The following is a 15,968-nucleotide window of genomic DNA, read 5'->3' on the forward strand; positions in this document are numbered from 1 at the left end:
GCGTCAAGTCAGATAGTGAGCAGAGGAAGTAGCACTTCCAGCCCTGTGATTTGGCCCGTTTGTGCTGTTAACCACTGCACTCCCCAAATCCTCAAAATAAAAATGTTACCACAGCAGTGTTTAAATGCCAGAGCTCCAAGTATAACTCCAAAATGACTCCCCTTCTCTTCTTTTACAAAATAAGATTCTTTTAAAAAAAATATTTATTTTTGGCTGTGCTGGGTCTTCCCTGCTGAGCAGAATTTTCTCTAGTGGTGAGGGGGGCTACTCTCTAGTTGCAGTTCGTGGGCTTCTCGTTGCGGCGGCTTCGCCTGTTGTGCCAGGAGAAGCCTGTGTGTTGCGCTCAGGCTCTAGAGCGCTCAGGCTTCAGTAGTTGTGGCTCGTGGGCGTAGTTGGCCCACAGCATGTGAAATCTTCCCAGACCAGAGATTGAACCTGTGTCCCCTTCACTGGTAAGTGGATTAACCACTGGACTACCAGGGAAGTCCACAAAATAGGATTCTTCACTATGGTAGCAAAGCTGGGGGTACCTGATCCATGAGTGGTCACTATCTCCATTTCAGAGTTAAACTGAGCCTTGGAGAGGTTAAAAAAATTTCCCAAAGTCATACAGCTAGCAAGTGACAGGGTTAGGATGTGAATTCATGACTCTAATGTTCAAGCTTATATTTGGAGGTAGTTTAAAAAACACACATGTGTGCTAAGTCACTTCAGTTGTGTCCAACTCTGCAATCCCGTGGACTGTAACCCCACCAGGCTCATCTGTCCATGGGATTCTCCAGGCAAGGATACTGGAATGGGTTGCCATGCCCTTCTCCAGGGGATCTTCCCGAGCCAGAGATAGAACACACAATGGTGTATTTATTTGGCGGTGGGAAAAAATATATATATATAAATCCACTATTTTCTACTGTCTTGTTCTGATATTAGATTTCTGTCAAAATATTACTAAATAACATTTAGTTTTGGAACTTTTAGAGTACGTGTCAAAGAAAATGAGACAGCCATTGTCTATCATGTATTTTTGAGTTCCTCCTTACAAACACTGCCCAAGTGTGAAGTGGTTCCTTATATGTAAAAAGTGAGAAATAGTTATTGTACTAACCTCACAGGGCTACCACCTGGATCACAAGCATAGAGCATATGATCTGTTATATATTAAAGGATATTGTATAATGACAATGAATAGTTTGTGAAGTCCCCAGTCTGCCTCTTCTAGCCAGAGGGTTTTAGGTGTCATTAATCTCTTTGTAAAGTGTAGGGCAATTATACTACGCATAGAATTGTTGAACGGACAAATGGTAACATACTAAAAGCATCTGGGAAAATGTTTTGTACAGAGAAGACCTAAATATGTGTTTATGACAAAATAAATATGTTGGCCCTAAGAGGACTTTCTTGCATGTCCAGAATTCAACATTAAGTACTTGTTCATTTCACAGGTAACAAAACAAAATACAGAGGGTGTTATATGGGAAATATTAATAACTGATCAATTACTACAGTCACTAAATTCTGAATAAGTTTATTCTGTAAGCTTTCAGAGAGTATCTTTTCCAATTTCCTGGCTTTTTAGATGAAGAAACTCAATTCTCAGTCTCAATCTGGAATTTCCCAAAATTTTTAAGCTCAGACTTCAGAAATGGTCTGAGAATTCTAGTCTACATGGGGCACTTCCCCAACTTCCAGGAGGGTATAAACTATTTTCCCACCCTTTCTTCTTGAACATTCTTTGCCAGAGCCCACATGGTAATAGCAAGGTGGGAAGAGAACTGACAAGAGTGGCTGTAGGGACATGTAACCACTTAGCCAAAGCATCAGTGAGAAAAAGTCATCACATCACTACTGTCGCTTTCCTGAAGTCGCTGCCGTCATGATACACACCACTGTACCCATGACAATGGCTGTCTGACTAGTAGCAGACGGAGATGGTATGATTTGGACCTTTTAGGCTAAACGACTCTTCCAATAACAGGTATCTTCTCTTCCTCAGCTCAGTTGTTTAAAATATATTACTAGATCACAGACATTTAAAATTGGAAAGAAACTGAGGAATCACTAAAGCACACCTTTCATACACAGATGAGGAAATAGGCTCACGGTCAAGCAGAACAAAGGCTAGGAATCGAAGCTTGTGACCAGCAGTTCCAGCGTTCTTATAGATGTGTTCAAGCAGCTGATGTGCAGTCTCTGCTAAAGTGATAGCGCTCTAAGAGACTTAGTCCACTGACCACTGAATAGTAACATGTATTATGTGTTATCTAGACTAGTGAACATTAAACAAGTAAAACTGAGTAAGCCTGCAAATCTTTGTTGCTGTTGTTTAGTCACTAAGCCATGTCTGACTCTTTTGTGACCTCATGGACTGTAGCCCGTCAGACTCCTCTGGGATTTCCCAGGCAAGAATATTGGAGTGGGTTGCCATTTCCTTCTCCAGGGGATCTTCCCGACCCAGGGATCAAACCCAGATTTCCTGCTTCACCTGCACTGACAGGCGACTTTTTTTTTAACCACTGAGCCAACTTGGAAGCCCAAATCTTTAAAGCTAAGTAGAGAAGCATAAGTTCAGAGACCCCTGAACCCTGAGTAGTTAGGGAGGCAGCGTGGAAAAGTGACTTGAGCTAGAACGAACTAAGATCCTGAAAGCTGCTTGGGGAGGTCAATCAATCAATAAACATACAAAATGAGCCTGAGACTAAGAAAGGTGAAGGAGTGCTACCTCGGTGATCCTTGAAGAGCTAACTATCCAAACCGTAGGCTCTTGCCCTTGTCTTTGTGCTAAATCCCTGGGAAAAATAAGGTGGTGCTCAGACAGAACACTTAGAAAGCTCACAGACAAGCTTCTTTTAGATCAAGTTCAGCACATTGTTAATATTTGACACCACCCAGTGGTAAACTTTTCTCACTAACATGTGAATAAATAGCAACTTTGCAAGGAAGAATACCTCAATCCATGAACAGAGAATGGAATAATGTTGCAAGTCAAGTGAAAGCAGTTTGATTTTTTTCAAAGTTATCTACTTCGAAAAGTTCAGATCATTTTAAAGTTGTTTTCCTGGCCTCTTGTAGTCTTAGAAGTGAAGAGCTTAGGTAATTTTTAAAAACCAAAGAAACTTTAAAAAATTCTCCTTTTCTCTAACGGTATAAATATATTGGCTTTAATATAAAATTGTATGTTAGAAAGAAGGGCCCATTTGTATATGCATCAGGTTTTATCTTATGGGAAAAAGTGTCAATATATCAGTGCTAAAAAAAAGTGAAAGTAAATCAGGACTGTTTCTAGAAAAGCCTTCCAATTGTTCAAATATAATTATTTCATCTAAGAAAACCAACTAGAGTACAGGATTGGGCTCTGTCCCACAGCAATCCAAAACACAACCTCTTTTAATGTACATATAGAAAGTATATGTGTTAACCACATTGGAAGAAAAGCAAAATACTGGTTGTAGGATTTCTCAAATTACATTTTTCCCAAGGTGCATTCAGTAAGAGTACAGGGGCTTCAGTGTCTCTCGGGCTGCGCTTACATCCATAATCGTTCTTGGGACCAGGCTGGAGGACTTGCATTCCGTTGGAAAGGTGTAATGCACCTGCTGCTACAAAGGGGAATTAACAAAGGAGGAGCCATACTTGCCACTTAAAGAATTATTTAAAGTTTGATTATTTGGGTAACAAAGACCAAGGCCGTACCTTGATTTTTCATTTCTGAAAGTCACACTTTAAGTCAAAAAAATTTCTGTTCTGCAAAACTCCATATGTAAATTCTCCATGCAGAGTTTATATCATGGTATCTTGTCAAAAGGAAGAGAAAAAAACAGTTCTTCATAGGAATCTCTCTCTCTCTCTCTCTTTTTTTTTTTGGTATCTTAAATGTCAATGATCACAAAAACTTCTGGCTTCTCTTCATTATAGACCTGCATTGCTGAGTATGTTATTGCTTTGACTTCAGTTCCCTAAAGTTGGGGTTAAAGAAAAAAAAAAACATTGAAATCAGAACCATTAACTCTAGTAACAATTGGCAGAAAGGCAAACTTTTAATGTTATTCTGAAAAACTCATATGAAACAATCAGTTATCAAATGAGTATAGTATTATCCACTGAACCAGTAAAAATGAGAGACAAATGTGCACAGAAGAAAAAGCACTTACCCACACTTAGGAGATGGAGCATGCAATAGTCCTGGCTTGTTTGCACCTGAACCAGAAGCTGTCTGACCCCTGGGCATCAGCCTTTACATTTACCAAACAGGCTGAATCCAAGAACACAAAGCTTTTCTATTGTTTGGGTCAGGGCTCTTTCTTAAGGCTTCCTCTTCTGTACTATCTAGCCTGGGCCCTGGGAACTCAGCCTATTCCCTTCTCTGAATGGCAGCCATCCTACAGACAAATGCCTACTGTTATCCAGTATCTCCATGTAGATATCTAATAGGCATCTCAAACACAATATATTCAAAAGAAAATGCTGCTGTAATTTATATTATAAAAATAACTTGTTTTCAATCTACATGCTCCACCTCTACTGGTGTCTATTCTTCTTAAGCTTCTCTGCTCCAAGGCTCCTTCACAAAGCTTCATTACTACAGCTACGGAAGCTACGACATGATTTCTCCATCAACTCCAATGAATTTAAGTCTCCGTGACCTAAACACAGGGGTCAGCAAACTACAAATTAAAGGTCAAATTGGCCTACTGCCTATTTTTGTACAGCCCCACAAACTAAGAATGACTTTTACATTTCTAAATAGTAGTCAGGGAAATAAATAAATAAATAAATAAATAAATAGCAGTCGGGGGAGGGGAATGAAAAAAACACTTTACTAGAAAACATTCACATTCATTCATTTAGGTGTTGTCATGGCTGTTTCGCACTATAAATGAGTAGAATAGTTGCTCTTCTATCGTTATCAGTCCACAAAGCACAAAACATTAGGAAAAATACTGCCTACCCCTGTTCAGACAGATTGGACACAGTGAACCCAAATACATTGGCAAATACTGAATCTGGAGAAGCACAAAAGAGAACACCTTTTTCTTAGGCTTTCTAGTATCCAAAACATTGGATGTTTAGAGAACACCCAATCCAACACCTTCATTACTGGGAAAGATACGAAATCTTGAAAAGGAAAGGGACTCTTCGGCCCCAAAATACTCTGTAATAAACCTGATCCTACAGCCCAAGGCAGACTCCTAATCTTCCAAATCAGAAATTGCAGGGTTTTAACATAACATGTTCAGACAGGTCATATTAGTCTCGGAAAAATTTAGGAGTTTATACCAACTTATGAGAACTAGTAAGTTAACTGTAACATATACTGACTTTTTTATGGTAAGGTCAAATAAAATATTTTTAATGGCTGGATTTAAAAACATACCTGAGGGTGCTTGGACAATGAGAATTCTTCTCCCCACCTTAAGAAAAAGTAAAGCATGATTAAGATTTCCAGGATTTAACATTTATTCTCTCTTTCTATGTTTTAAGATAAGCCTTATAAATGTGGTTAAGATATGGGCTTCCCAGGTGGCTCAGTGTTAAAGAAACCACCTGCCAATGCAGGTGATGCAGGAGATGTGGGTTCGATCCCTGGGTCAGGAAGATCCCCAGAGGACAAAATGGCAACCCATCCCAGTAATTTTACATGGAAAATTCCATGGACAAAGGAGCCTGGCAGGCTTTATACCATCGGATCACCATCGGACACAACTGAGCACGTACACATAAGATACTAGAAAGTCTAAAGGGATGAAGGGAGAAAGGAGCTATAAATTTCAATTTGATGGTTAGCAGATATAGCTACTGAACTTATACAATATCCTTTTCAACAAGGTCGATAATGTCATAGTACAGTGTACACAGGTAGATTCTCAATAACATTGTTTAATGAATAGTGGCTTATAATAGAGGAGCAAGTTCAAAATTTTCACTCTTCTCAGGGCTATGGAACTAATTAAATAATACCTTCATTGGAGAAAGCAGGTCTGAGCACCATAAAGGCAAAATACAAGATTCTGTAATATGATCTGAACTTAAGTTTGTATTTTATGACTTTTCAAAAAATGGCCATGGTGTGTACCTGGAAGGCCCTAGAAGGGTTCTCTCCTAGAACTTGAGATTAGTATCCTCTCTCCCTTCAACACTAAAGTGGCTGAAGATCACAGTAGTAAAAGAAGTAGCAGTACCAGAAAGAGCAAAGTTTTAAAACTCTGTTCAACTATTTATTAGCTAATTACCCTTGGAAACTCTGTTTTCTTATTCATTAAAAAAAAAAAAGGGAGGTGGAGATAATAAAAGATCTAACTTTACAAAAGAAATGTAAAAAATTCAACATAAAATGGAAAAGATAAGTTTTATGTAAAAGTAACCTAAAAGATATCATTAGATGACTAAAGAAACTTGGAAAACACCAAATCCAATCAAAGTGCCCTAATCAAGCATTTGCAAATTCGCAAAAAGTAACTTGTTAATAGAAGGAAATGGTTTGAATGGAGTCTAGGTGTGAGGATCTATAACAAAGGATACATCAGCATTTCTCATCACCAAGCTAGGTTGTACACAAATATCTGCGCCATCCATCAATGATATATTTTTTTGTGTTAAAAATCAACAAATTGGGAATTCTGTTTACCAATCCAAATCACCTGTGTTCTGACAAGTTTCTGGTCCTCCAAAGCTGAGGTGAACCCTTGCTCCTTGGTGGTTCACCAAGCTTAACCTGCAAAGCCCTACTGGGATGCAACTGGTCTCCTGATTTAATGTTTCTATTTGTCTTCCTGCTCGCTGAGTACACTGAAGAATGTAACTTAACATTTTACATGACCTGTAACTTAAAAGGTTTTCAAAACTTACCCAATTGACCGTATTTTGAAATTTCTTTGGTCGATATTAAGTACTTTGACTTCCTAAAGAAGAAAAAAGTTTTCTTTTAATTTTAATAGAAGTTCATAACAGACCATCTACTAAAACATGTCAAGGTTATCACTTTTCCAAGATAATAGCATACAACTTCTCTGAAGCAAAGAAAATTAAAATGTTAACAACAAACTATGTATTTCAAGAAAATATGGCTTTTTCTTACCTATTCAAGGGAGGTATTCTTGAAAATGTACAATTTAAAGTATAAGTCACAAGAATTTTTCTGTAAGATACATTGTGGAGGATGACCTAGGATTTCAATCACTCTGGGGTTTTTTCAGCTTTATGTATTTAGAGGTGATAAAACTGTCAGCCTATTTTTATATGATATTATAGGCTCTTGAACTCTGTAGGACAAATGACCCAGTTAGAAGAATGTATGTAGTGGAGCTGGTAAGGGAGTGAATGGAGGAATTATGGAGCAAGGAAGGCCAGGTGTGTTAGAAACAATGAGGTTGGAGAGGTGTTCTCTTTCGGAGGTTGATGGCAAAAAGTAACCTCCATTTAGCTTTTCCTTTTTCACATTAAGGAAACCAAAAGCACCATTTAATTTTTTTTCTGGCTGTACTGCACAGCTTGCAGAATCTCAGTTCCCCAGCTAGGGGGCCATCAGCAGTGAAAGTACAGAGTCCTAGCCAGTGGACCTCCAGGGAATTCCCTAAAAGTGCCAGTGGCTCAGGGGTAAAGAATAGCCTGCAATGCAAGAGACACAGGTTTGATCCCTGGGTCAGGAAGATCCCCTGGAAAAGGAAATGGCAACCCACTCCAGTATTCTCGCCTGGGAAACCCCACGGACAGAAGAGCATGGTGGGCTACTTTTTTGAGAGAAAAGTCAGACACCACTGAACGACTAAACAGTAACAACATAGTAGACCTGCTAAATATCAAATGGGACAAAAGGAACTTATGGACGAACATTTAAAAAGTTCAAACTTGAGCGACATAAAACATGCTGAGAGAGAAGAGAGTATGTGCATTCTTTTGACTCAAGATACAGTGAGTGACAAGTGTATGAGATCTAAATACAAGAGGCACATACATAGGCAAACTCAGGTTAACCAAGAAGAGCCTATGGTCACCATAATTTCTGCACGTCATCATCTTACATATCTGAATGGTTTCATTTTCCATCATGTATTCTATTTTAAATAGAATGTTCTGTTTTAAATCACTAGTTTTATTCTAAAATATGAACTCAAAATGCATTTGCTTAGTAAAAAAGAAAAACTTGCTTACCCGGGGTATGAAGAATTCATCAGCACTGAATTTATAAAGCCACTCATCCAAAAAGTGAAACAGAAGAGACTGTAAGTCATCGCCTACACAGGGTCAGAAAGAAGCATAAAGAATGGTGTTTAATAATTTTCATCTCTGAAAACTTGTTAGAATTTTACAGTGCAATAAATTTCTTAGGCTCATTGAAGGAACAAGCTCATAATCAACTTTGTTGTACCTCCTGTAAGTGTATACTGAAATTATATAGCATCTGAATACCTGTATAACAATTTCTTCCTTGTGAACAAATTGATTACCTTGGGTTTCTACTTCTATTGTTTGCAGGGGCTCCACAGTCCCAGTATCTGTCATGTAACCAAACATGGCCATTGCACACTGTTCAAAAGCTTCCTCCAGAGTGTCTCCCCAAGCATGTAACCTAAAGAAACGCATTCGTGCCCTTTGTAATACGATTCACTGCAAGACAGAAAACTCGACAGCAAAGTCAAAGTAAAATCAACACTGTAAATGCAAAAGCAAAGGTCTCAATCAATTTAATGACACTGAAACCAGGTGCTTTTGAACCATCATTTTCATGTTCTAAAGAAACCAAAACAGAGGGGAAAAATTAAAACTAGGGACTGCAAGATTAAAAGATCAGTCTTCCTATGTTAAGCACATGATTTCAAAGGCATAAACTCCAGCTCTACTCACTGGACATCGGCTGTATGATCCAAATCTGAGGGAGAGAGGAAAAAACACTAATAAGTAACTAGACTTGACTTGCAAGTCACAAGAAAATGACTCTAGATTATTATTAAGAACATCATTCTTGAAGAACAAGAAAATGTGGGTTGACCATCCACCTTTTACTAACCATTTACACAAAAGTTGTCATTGTTACGGGTTATTTTTTAAAATTTCCAAGCATTTAGCTATATTCTATTAATATTAAATAAATGAACTAATATTAAGTAACAGAATAGTTATATAACATTAGCATATTTATGATAAAGGGTTATTTCTTTTAAAATCAAGATTTATATTTAAATGAATGATGAGAATTCCCTGGCAGTCCAGTAGTTATTAGGCCTCCACACATAGGTTCAATCTCTGGTTGAGGAACTAAGATCCCACATGACCTGCAGCAAGGCCAAAAAAACTAAAAAATATATGAGATGGGAACGGTAACCCTATATGCAAAACAGAAAAAGAGACAACAGATGTATAGAACAGACTTTTGGACTCTGTGGGAGAAGGCGAGGGTGGGATGTTTCAAGAGAACAGCACTGAAACATGTACATTATCTAGGGTGAAACAGATCACCAGCCCAGGTTGGATGCATGAGACAAGTGCTCGGGCCTGGTGCACTGGGATGACCCAGAGGGATTGGGTGGAGAAGGAAGTGGGAGGGGGGATCGGGATGGGGAATACATGTAAATCCATGGCTAATTCACATCAATGTATGACAAAAACCACTACAATATTGTAAAGTAATTAGCCTCCAACTAATAAAAATTTTTAAAAAAACCTAAAAAATAAATAAATAAATAAAGGAATGATAGTTTCTGGAAGGCAGCAAGGCCATGGTCTTTGAGGTGATCTAAAAAGTGTCTACTACAGCATGTGTATATGCTTGTATGTGTGTGCCTAGTCATGTTCGACTCCTTGCAATCCCATGGACTGTAGCCCACCAGGCTCCTCTGTCCATGGAATTTTCCAGGCAAGAATAAGGGAGTGGGTTGCCATTTCCTACTCCACTAATACATCATAGTTTTTCAATAAACAAATGCCATTTCCTGCTGTTAGTTACATTCCCCAACAAAACAAATCAATATCTTTCCTAATATCTACTTGTGTGTGTCAGTGCTCAGTCATGTCTGACTCTTTGCAACCCCATAAACTGTAGCCTGCCAGTCTCCTCTGTTCATCAATGACCAAAATTCTAGAAAGTCATTAAAGATATAAAATTCCAGATTTCCCAGTCTCACCTTTTCATGAACAGCTAGCCAAATCCCAGATAAAAGAGGCTTTTATTTTTAACAAGAGTCAAGTTTTATATTTGTTAATTTCTTACATTTGAAGGAATCCTCATGACAGCCTTGGTCAATAAAATAGTTTTGAAAAGTAAACTCCACAATATGTATTAAAAGCTTCTTCCTGATAGTCTCACAGCAACACCAGGAAGTAACAACTGTGACTGTAGTAAGTTACCATTGGATCTGTTATTTTAATATTTCAGAGTCTATTCTTCACTCTTAACCCTGACTTCCATCAATTCTTCCTACTTAGGATCATAGAATATTCAAGCTAGAATGAAACCTCAGAGATCATTTAACAGAAATCCTTCAATTACAAGAAGAAACTCGAAATCCTGAGAGATTGCATAACTTGTTTAGGACCACACTGCTGATTAGAGTTGGGACTAGAATTGAAATTTTCTGACTCCCAGTTTAGTGCCCTTTACACCATAACACATCTTCTTCTGGTGACACTCAGGGTTTAAGCTCACCTCTGATTTACTCAAAATACTACTGAGGCTTCAGTATATTTTAGACACTAATGGGCTCAATGACTAGCAGAGATGACAAACAAGTTAAAGGAAAGCAACACTAATTTTAATCCTAGAGAAATGAAAGCATGTGGCCACAAAAGGACATAGCAGAATGTTCACAGCAATTTTATTCCCCCAAATTAAAAACCCAATGTTTGTGAAGAGAATGAAAAATAAACTGAGGAATACTATGCCACACTGCTCAGCAATAAAGAAGCGTGAACTAGTGATATATGCACTAACAATAGTCTCAAAAACATCAAGTGAAAACTGCAGAACTCTCACACACATATCTCCATCCAAACCCCCTGCACTGAGAGACCTGACCAACTTTAGCATGGCTTCTAGCAGCTTAAGCTTGTGTAACTAGGATCATCATGGCCCCACCATTACAATGCCTGCCTGAGAAAGCTCTACAATGTAGGAGAATTTATCGTTTGTTCCAAGACAATCCCTGACAATAGGTCCTTGACCTCCCTTTCTCAGAACACTCACTAAAAAGGGCTTACGACTGTGAATATTTATCTCTTACAACTCAGAAGTATCTTTCCCATTCCTCTGAAATGTAATCATCAGGAAGAACTCCCAGGCTCCATGGGAGAGAATTCTAACTTGATAACTGCCAGCTAGCAAACACTGCTGCTCCAACGACATTTACACTGACCAAGCTTTTATAATTTTTCATTTCTAGTCTCTACTGAACCCCTGCTCTCCCCCATCTCTCATTCTTTTAAAAAGTCCAATCTCCTCTGCACAAATCCAAAGGGATCTCAGTTCTTTCCCCTGCTGTCCATAATTACTGAATAAAGTCCACTCACCACTTTAATGTCTAACATTTATCAGTGATACTCAGTGAAGACACCATCGATATAAAAGAATGTGTACAATGTGACTCCACTTACACAAAACTCTAAAACAAACAGAAGTAAACTATGGTGAATGAAATCACAGGGCGTAAGGAAAGAGGCACACTCATACAATGCTAGTGAGTATAAACTGGTGAAACTTCAACGACAGAGAGTTCACAATAATTATTGAAGTTTAAAATGCAGCTATCAAAAAGAATGTATATGTATGTATAACCGAATCACTTGACTGTACAGAAGAAATGAACCAACATTGAAAATCACCTAGGGGCTTTTCACCTGGCACACTGGTAAAGAATCCATCTGCCAGTGCAGGAGAGCCAGGAGATGAGGGTTTGATCCCTGGGTCGGGAAGGTCCCCTGGAGGAGGAAACGGTAATCCACTCCAGGATTCTTGCCTGGAGAATCCCATGGACAGAGGAGCCTAGTGGGCTACATTCCATGGTGTCGCAGAGGCGGACATGATTCAGCAACTGAGCAAAGCACACACAGTACATCAACTATACTCCAATTTTTTAAAATACTGAAAAAAATGCAGATATCCTTTACCAAAGTAATGTAACTTCTGGAAATTTATTCTACAGATACACTTGCACATGTGCCAAAAATTGGATGTACGGGTATATTCACTGCTGCATTATTTCTAATAGCAAACAAGTACAAATATAAATGTCCACCAACTAGAAATTGAGTAAATTAAAGTACATCTTTGCATGTACACATATGAAAATGTTATGACTGGCTGATCTAGAAAGCAAGACTAAAGGGTCCTGTCATACTTTTTGAATTTTGAATCATAGGTAATTTTTAAAACACTAAGAGAAAAATGATGGGAATACCAGACCACCTTACCTGCCTCCTGAGAAATCTGTATGCAGGCCAAGAAGCAATGGTTAGAACCGGACATGGAACAATGGACTGGTTCAAAACTGGGAGAGGAGTACTTCAAGGCTATACTGTCACCCTACTTATTTAACTTATATGCAGAGTACATCATGTGAAATGCCAGGCTGGATGAAACACAAGCTGGACTCAAGATTGCTGGGAGAAATATCAATATCAGACACCACTCTTATAGCAGAAAGAGAAGAGGAACTAAAGAGCCTCTTGATGAAAGTGAAAGAGAAGAGTGAAAAAGTTGGCTTAAAACTCAACATTCAAAAAACAAAGATCACAGCATCATATCCCATCTCTTCATGGCAACTAGATGGGGAAACAATGACAGACTTTATTTTCTTGGGCTCCAAAATTACTGCAGGTGGTTACTGCAGCCATGAAATTAAAAGACGCTTGCTCCTTGGAAGAAAAGTTATGACAAACCTGGACAGCATATTAAAAAGCAGAGACATTACTTTGCCAACAAAGGTCCGTCTAGTCAAGGCTATGGTTTTTCCAATAGTCATGTATGGATGTGAGACTTGAACTATAAAGAAAGCTAAGCACCAAAGAATTGATGCTTTTGAACTGTGTTGCTGGAGAAGACTTGAGAGTCCCTTGGACTGCAAGGAGATCCAGCCAGTCAATCCTAAAGGAAATCAGTCCTGAATGTTCATTGGAAGGGCTGATGCCGAGGCTGAAACTCCAATACTTTGGCTACCTGATGTGAAGAATTGACTCATTTGAAAAGACCCTGATACTAGGAAAGATTGAAGGCAGGAGGAGAAGGGGACGACAGAGGATGAGATGGTTGGATGGCATTACCAACTCGATGGACATGAGTTTGAGCAAGTTCCGGGAATTGGTGATGGACAGGGAAGCCTGGTGTGCTGCAGTCCATGAAGTCGCAAAGGGTTGGAACTGACTGAGTGATTGAACTGACTGAAGAGAAAAATGAGCTAGGGAGACATGCAGGGTCTAGAAAGCACAGAGCCTAGTATGCTATGATAAATAGTTGTACTCTATACAGAGGACCTTCCCAGGTGACTCAGTGATAAGAGAATCTGCCTGCCAAGCAGGAGACATGGGTTTGATACCTGGGCTGGGAAGATCCCCCAGAGAAGGAAATGTCAACCCACTCCAGTATTTTTCCTTGGGAAACCCAAGGACAGAGGAGCCTGGTGAGCTGTAATCCATGGGGTCACAAAGAGTTGGACACGACTTAACAACTAAACAGCAGCATACAGAGAACAATGTGAAATTAATGAAAGAACATTAGGGGGGAAATAAGAGCCAAATTTGTGCTCCCAAACCACAACCACCTTTAGGGCTAACAATTTAACATTTATATAGACTAACTTTAGAGTCTGCACTATATTTTCACATTTATTATTATCTCATTTAGCCCTCACAGGAAGGAACAGAATGCAAAAAGAGGTTATGTGATTTGCCTAAAGTCACTAAGCTACAAATTACAAAACCAGGCCCTTTTACCAACACACGATACAAGTAAGACACCAAGTTAGTAGTCCTCCACCCTAGCCACATTCTAACTACAGGACTGTTGGGAGACTGGTGGGGATGGGGGTGGATACATGAAACACTTGAAAACACAGCTATCTTCACAATGAATACACCAGTAAAACGCCCTCCAAAGTCTGTGTAGACAAAGCTATAGTTTTTCCAGCAGTCTTGTACGGATGTGGGGCTTTCCTGGTGGCTCAGATAATAAAGAACCCGCCTGCAATGTGGGAGACCTGGGTTCAATCTGGGTCGGGAAGATCCCCTGGAGGAGGGCATGGCAACCCACTCCAGAATTCTTGCCTGGAGAATCCCCATGGACAGAGGAGCGTGGTGGGCTACAGTCCATGGGGTTGCAAAGAGTCGACACGACTGAGCAACTATGCACACACACGGACGGATGTGAGCGCTGGACCATAAAGGCTGAGCGCGGGTGAATTGATGCTTTTGAATTGTGGTGCCGGAGAAGGTCTTGGGAGTCCCTTGGCCTGCAAGGAGATCAAACCAGTCAATTCTAAACGACATTAATCCTGAATATTCACTGGAAGGACTATAGTTGAAGCTGAAGCTCCAATACTTTGGCCACTTGATGCAAACAGCCAACTCACTGGAAAAAACCCTGATGCTTCCTGTTGGCTCAGCTGGTAAAGAATCCGCCTGCATTGAGGGAGACCTGGGGTCCATCCCTGGGTTCGGAAGATTTCCTGGAGAAGTGAAAGGCTACCCACTCCAGTATTCTGGCCAGGAGAACTTCATGGACTGTATAATCCATGGGGTCACAAACAGTCCGACACGACTGAGCGACTTTCACTGATGATGGGAAAATTGAAGGCAAAAGGAAATCGGGGACGGCAAAGGATAAGATTGTTCCATAGCATCGCCGACTGAATGGACATAAATTTGAACAAATTCCAGGAGATGAGGGGAAAGGGGGCTGGCGAGCAGCAGTCCCTGAGGTAGCAGAATTTGACAGGACTTGGCGACTAAACAACAAAAATTTCCATAAGATAAATGTGATTAGGCATATACAGAAGAGTTCAAGATACTGTATATGTGGGAGCCCAGGTTTCCTGATTCTCAGACCAGGTGTCTTTATTCTTCAGCATTTCAGCTTTCCCGGGATTAATTCAGAAGAGCATTCACACAGGGCGAAATGGGAATGCCTGAACCACCCTATGAGGCAAAGTGGAAGAGGAAGCCAGAGCCCTCCCGCAAGGAGAGAAGTGAGCCACCTACTCACACTCGTACTTCCGACTGACTGGAGGATACTTGGCCTTGATCGCCTTCTGCTCCTCAGTCAAATTGTAATCTCTTACATCTTCCCCTTCCTGCGCCATGATTGCGGGTTTGGACCCAAACTCAACTTCCGCCCTTCATCAGCCGGACTTCAGCCCGGACTTCCAACATCCGCCCAAGACTCCGCCCCTAGACAGACACCCTTAAAGGGCTAGGACGCCATCCTGGAGGGCTTAATCCCCTAAACCTTAATCCCTGAAGACTTCCGTTCTAGGTCTCACCGCTTGGAGTTCTTTAAAAGTCCAAAGACCCATTTTCTGGACGTGCTTCATCAATAGTCCTAAGAAGTAAGGGAACAAACAAATATATTGGAGGATCTAGGAATAGGACAACACTTGAATTAGATATCTCGAGGTGTAATAAAGGCCTTTCTTTCCAGTTTATCCCTAGCGTGGACAACTAGACCCGAAGACATCCTAGATTTCTCACTGAAAGCCCTACTTTGAAGGGCTAGCTGAACACTTTTCAAGAAAATGGCTGCCCCCCAGGAGCGTGCGGCCTAAACCTCTCACGTGACCTCGGGCGGCTCACTCTTACCAACCCGCGCGCGCGCAAGCGAAGGAAGTTGTCTCGGGGCCGTGTGGGGGCAGGGGCGGAGCGCGCGCCTCGGCCCCGCGGCAAGAGACTCTACGCGTCTGGATAGGTTGCGAACGAGACTTCCCCGCCCACCTCGCTGCTCGGCGCACTCCGATTGGCCGGTGTTGGCGCGAAGGTGCGCGAGTCATCCCTCA

At 40.4% G+C, this 15,968-nt stretch overlaps 1 protein-coding gene across 3 annotated transcripts; it reads right to left on the reverse strand.

Moving 5' to 3' along the window:
* Positions 1 to 3,366: 3,366 nt before the first annotated feature.
* Positions 3,367 to 15,402, reverse strand: ZBTB8OS (zinc finger and BTB domain containing 8 opposite strand). 3 transcript variants are annotated; one of them, XM_020896069.2, is made up of 7 exons: positions 15,182 to 15,402; positions 8,839 to 8,863; positions 8,442 to 8,563; positions 8,146 to 8,228; positions 6,844 to 6,896; positions 5,372 to 5,408; positions 3,367 to 3,953 (listed from the first exon to the last, which is right to left on the reverse strand). In XM_020896069.2, exons 1-7 carry the CDS (start codon positions 15,276 to 15,278, stop codon positions 3,867 to 3,869), a joined length of 504 nt encoding a protein of 167 aa, XP_020751728.1. In that variant the 5' UTR covers positions 15,279 to 15,402; the 3' UTR covers positions 3,367 to 3,866. The 3 variants fall into 3 exon arrangements, with proteins under 3 accessions (XP_020751728.1, XP_020751735.1, XP_020751737.1); XM_020896076.2 differs by having other exon boundaries at positions 15,178 to 15,256; XM_020896078.2 differs by lacking the exon at positions 8,839 to 8,863 and having other exon boundaries at positions 15,182 to 15,270.
* Positions 15,403 to 15,968: the final 566 nt, after the last annotated feature.

This window comes from Odocoileus virginianus, chromosome 30 (assembly GCF_023699985.2).
Source record: "Odocoileus virginianus isolate 20LAN1187 ecotype Illinois chromosome 30, Ovbor_1.2, whole genome shotgun sequence".
Classification (NCBI taxonomy): Eukaryota; Metazoa; Chordata; class Mammalia; order Artiodactyla; family Cervidae; genus Odocoileus; species Odocoileus virginianus.